Genomic DNA, 5,030 nt, shown 5'->3' with positions numbered 1-5,030 from the left:
ATATTGTATATCGTACAAGCAAAAAATAATTTATTTTATTACACGGAAAATAATAAACAGAAATTGAAAAAGTAGTAAAAAAACAGCTCTGTAAAAATTCTAGTAATAAATTTTTAATGTATAGTTCTATTTAATATGATGCACTTTGACTGCATTTATTTTTTGTTTGTCCAATTCCGGACATGTATGGTAACAGTAATTTTTTTATATAAATAAAGAACATTATGTAATTTTAAATATTGTTATGAACTTCGATATTCTCCAAAAAAAACTTGGATTTTACACAATTCTGAAATTATGCATACATATAATTATTATTTGCACTTTCAACTAGAGAAAGTCATGTGATTTTTTTGTATTTATCCTTATCAAATGAAAAATTCAATGATTTAAGGAAGGAGTAAATATTAATATATCTGGCTGAAATTTGGATTACAATTCTTTATGGTAATTGGCGCGAGTTCCGAAGGTAGGAATTACATATTTCGAAACTTGAAAAATAAGAGACTTCTTAGATAATATTTGGTAATATTTGGTTTTGGTTTTTTAGTTTTTGTTACTTTTGATCCCTCCTATTCAATTATTTGGAAGCAAAGAAATGGGTCTCAGAAGTTCGAACCTATTCCCTCATCACACTTTCAAGTGTATTTTTTGAACTCATCTAACAATTCATCTAAATTCATGGGGATATCCTAAAGGGGAATTAGGATAAAAGTGTAATCACAGCCGAGTGAAATCGTTTTGGACCAAGGGGCGAATGCCAATCCCTGCCCTTTTGGCCTATTTTCTCCTATTTTGTCCTATTTGGTGACTTCTTAATTTTCATGGGAAAAGGAAAATAGATTCTCAAAATACTTTTTTCACGCTCTTATATTCTAAATCATTTATTAAATGAACATTTCACATAGGATTCGCATCCAGATTCTCGACCATTCAGATTTTCCATAAACCAACAGGGTATCTAGAAATAAATCCTATGTAAAATATGTATCAATTCCACGATTAATTCAAAATCTGTGGTCCGTAAAAAGACACCCCCGGGGAAATTTTAGTAGCTGTGTGGCTAATAGCCTCGTAGTCCTGTTCCTTGTAAGGTGTAAATCATGTAACATATTCGGCAGGCTTCTGGAATCTTTTACCTTGAAGTTAGCCCAGTAACTGTCTTATCTTGGGATTCAACCCAGCAACCTAACCCGAAAACATCTTATCCTCAATGCTTAATGAAGTCAGAGAAGACGTCATCTCTGATCTTATTATTACTAGCTTTTCCTATCTTTCAAATTGAAAGTTAATCTGATCAGTCGCTAAAAATTGACCGAGTCATCCAGTTTTTAGAAAATATTCAATTGTTCAAGAATTGAAGTTCGAAGAACCGTACAAGTGATCTGTCGCGATTTTCTAACTTTCGCACGCTCTTCAGAATTGTAGAAAACTTTTTTCACCAATTAGATCCGCCTAGAAAGACAATTCGTTCGGTATAACGTAATAAATTGTGGTATATTAGATTGCCTTTTCTTTTGTTCTTTCACTGCTGAGCAGTAGTATCTCCAGGGTGGCCGTAGGTCCTAGAAATCAGAAAAATATCGGGAAATTTCATCGGACAGGGAAAGTCAGGGATTTTGAAAAAAATCTTACGAAAGTCAGGAAATATATATAGTGGATTGAAAATTCCGATTTTTTTGTTCTAAATTTGACTGTCTTCTAAAAATTTAATTATTTGATTGAAAATGCAATTACTTTTGTTGGAAGTTGAACATTTTTGGTTTGAAAATTTGACCATTTCTTTAAAAATTCATCTTTGTAGGTTGAAAATTCCACAAGGCCAGTCTGTCAATCAAGTCCCAGGTTAAATGCTCTAGAACACTAATTGAGGAACTTTTGAAGGTAGGGTATCTTGACGGAAGCATGTATGTTCATAGTTATAGTCCTAACGTCATCGTAGCAAGCACTATGAAATGTGAAATGTGAAATGTATATGGAGGCTCAGCGAAGTGGCGCGGAGCTTCCGGTGGAAAACAAGACAAGAATGCATGAAGGCATTTGGGTTTGCAGGTACAATGCCGAGTGTACCAGTTGGGCTTTCATATCACGAGATGTTCGCCGTGTCCCTGGGTAGTCCGGCACTGTGGAGGTGCCGAGCTTGCGGAAAACAAGTGACCAACCGATGGCATCACTTTCACATACACACAGCTCAGAGGTCACTTTGCCCCTACTGTCCAGCCACCTACAGCAGAATCGACACCCTGCGCTCACACATACGCACCAAACATAGGGAACTACTCTTTGCTAAAGGATCCTTATAGAGTATGGGGATCCTGGGCAGGAAGCGCCGACGTCTCAAGGCCACAGTTTAACTTCCAGTGAACCGTCCTGTCCAGAGGAAGTCTAGCTTGGTTCCTGAGAGGAATTTCATGGATCCACTGCATCTGGACCTGGACCTGGATCTGGATCTGGACCTGGATATCGACTTCTCCACTTCCAGGAAGTTGGTATTAATGCAGAACTGTTTTGAGCTGGTTCCGAGCCAAGCAGTTTTGACAATATTGTCTCCCTTCCTTGCCCGAAAGGATCCTCTTGTTCCTTAGAATCTGTATCTTCCATCGGAACTGTTCTTCGATAACGAAACTGTCTAAGTCTAAAACACCTCAAACCCAGGGTTTCTATGTCGGTTTTTGAATTTATGGATCTCAATTTTTTCCCCGCTCACGGATCTAAGTTTGCGAAACTAGAAAGTAAGGATTGATAATATTTTTAGTTGCGTTACAGAAGTGCACAATTCTTTAAGAATTTCAGTCTTCGTAAGGATAATAGTCAAATTCTATACCGCAACTTTTTTAAACTGTCGCAGATCCAGAGACCGGTGGAGTTTGTTAGAGAAGTTTGGGATGTTGTGAAAACGGGATCTTCAGGTAATTGCATTAGCTTAACCTTTATTCATTGACAATTACAAATTTCTCGAACTCGCATTCTTATTTTACCAAATCATCAGATAACCGATTTGTTGTATCCCGAAATTGTGTTTAAATAAGTACATATCTTGCGGAATGTAAGTCAATATTTCTTTTATTCTAATCGTAAATTTGTGAATGTTTTAGAAAAATGAAATTTCGAATGTATGCGAATTCAGAAAAAAATGAATTTTTTCTAAATTTTTAAATATATCATTTGCTTAAATTTTGTATTAAGAATGATTCCAAATAAATTTTCAAAAAACAATACGGGTAGAAGTGAAAGCAAAGTGCTAAGAACAAAAGGCAGCTGTTACAAAAAGCAATTTCAAAAAAATGACCAGTTTGTGATTTTAATATTTGTTCTGTACAGATTAGTTAACATTTTTTAATTCATTTATTATCACATAAATAATTTTATAATAACGGATAAGATTTCTGAGAGTTCATACTTGTATTGAAGTTAATATCTAAGAATGTGGGAATGAATGAAAAATAATTATTCTAATAATTGATATTGAACAATGCGTCACATTAGAGGCGAATTTGCATCCATCCATCTATTTACTGTCTGACAAAGTACCTCTCTCAACTCCCCTGTTTCTGCGTTTCCGCCACTAAATTTGGCATTATTCTTCATATAAAAATAATGATCAAGAAGTAGAAACATTCATATAAAATATTGATATTTTCTTCAATGCTCTTTTATTAAAGTTCGAAAAATTGTGTATTTTGTTTAAATATACATTCACAGAAGGTTCATACAAAATAGCAAATATATTATAGCAAGCTTCTCGTTCCAATTATTTATATATACTTGTACTCATTAAAAAGGAAGGTCATTGCAAATTGAATGTTACTATTTCCAGATAATTTGACAAGAATCAGAACAAATTTGTACTACGTTTTTCATGATTTAAGGATCACATTTTTTGTCAATTTATGCCCTTATAAAATATTTGTGTACAAAATCTCAAGCAAAAAATTCGGATATTTAAACGAACGTCAATACTCACTATAATTTATTTGTATATTAATTTTTGTTTATAGTGAGCCTGAAATTTTATAATAATTTCTTGCAGATTAGTTTATTTTGCGTTGCGCTTATTCCCTGTGAGCGTTTTACCTTTAATTATTGATTAGATGTGTAAGTGTTAGATATGATTTTCAAGGGCGTTATAATTTATTGGTGTTATTTAATGTACCTTCGCACTGTCGGTATATTATCGATCGTCGAATTTAATAAATAGGTGTCATAGTCGTACTCAAAAGTTAAAAAGGCCATTATGGGTTGCATGGAACATTCTGCCGCGATACTGTTACCGCTTTACTACATATACTTATGTTAGAAAAGATTTCCTTGATCGAAAAAGAAAAGAAAAACCAAAAAAAAAAAAAAAAGATTAAAACGAAGCACTGGAAGTAATAAGTCCCAATCTGCCTCAACAAAAATTCGATTAAACAAATTGATAAGTTTAAAGAAAGCTTTAAAATGTACTTAACTTATTTTTAACCTTAGTTTATTTGCGTCGAATTTTCTTGACGATAATCGTAGTAAAACTAAAAGTGGTAATTTAATTTGGCATAAAAAGTATCGATTCCTTTTTTTATGACAATATTATCTTCCAGCTTGCACAAAACTTGAGACATATTAGAGATAAAAAATCAATGTTTCTGTTTTTACCAAATAACATAATAAAAAATATTATTTTCCACGAAGATTCAATTAAAAATTGATAAAAATAGTTTTAAGTTAGTTTTTAAATTCGAAATTCGGAGCTTTTGACGCTCTAAAGGTTTAAGCGGTCTAATGAGCTAGTAAATCATAGACTGAAACGAGCGCTGTGATCTTAAACACCGAAAAAGTCAATGGTACTACGAATCATTATTGTTAATATAATTTGTTTCATTGTAAGTAACCATGTGATTGAACGCTTACACACACGGTCTAATTTGAGCGAATATAATTTTTGTAATCCTAATCTGTTTCTCTTGCGAGGCGAAATATGTATGTACATTAAATTCAATCCAAGTGTAATTGTTAGCAGTATTGCGCTGATGTTGATAAGAGGAAGTTGTACA

General features: G+C 33.2%; 1 protein-coding gene across 2 annotated transcripts in view; it reads left to right on the top strand.

Annotated features, from left to right (window-relative positions):
• The window catches only part of LOC117172175 (sex determination protein fruitless), a 43,746-nt gene extending 39,388 nt beyond the window's left edge, over positions 1 to 4,358 (top strand). Inside the window, exon 5 of one of the 2 annotated variants that reach the window (XM_033360007.1) lies at positions 2,849 to 4,358. In XM_033360007.1, the coding sequence (XP_033215898.1) occupies positions 2,849 to 2,874 (26 nt within the window). In that variant the 3' untranslated portion in view covers positions 2,875 to 4,358. The other variant, XM_033360004.1, reaches the window with a different exon arrangement.
• The last annotated feature ends 672 nt before the right edge of the window (positions 4,359 to 5,030 follow it).

This window comes from Belonocnema kinseyi, chromosome 4, assembly GCF_010883055.1.
Source record: "Belonocnema kinseyi isolate 2016_QV_RU_SX_M_011 chromosome 4, B_treatae_v1, whole genome shotgun sequence".
Taxonomy (NCBI): Eukaryota; Metazoa; Arthropoda; class Insecta; order Hymenoptera; family Cynipidae; genus Belonocnema; species Belonocnema kinseyi.
This window is presented reverse-complemented; position numbering and strand designations above follow the sequence as displayed.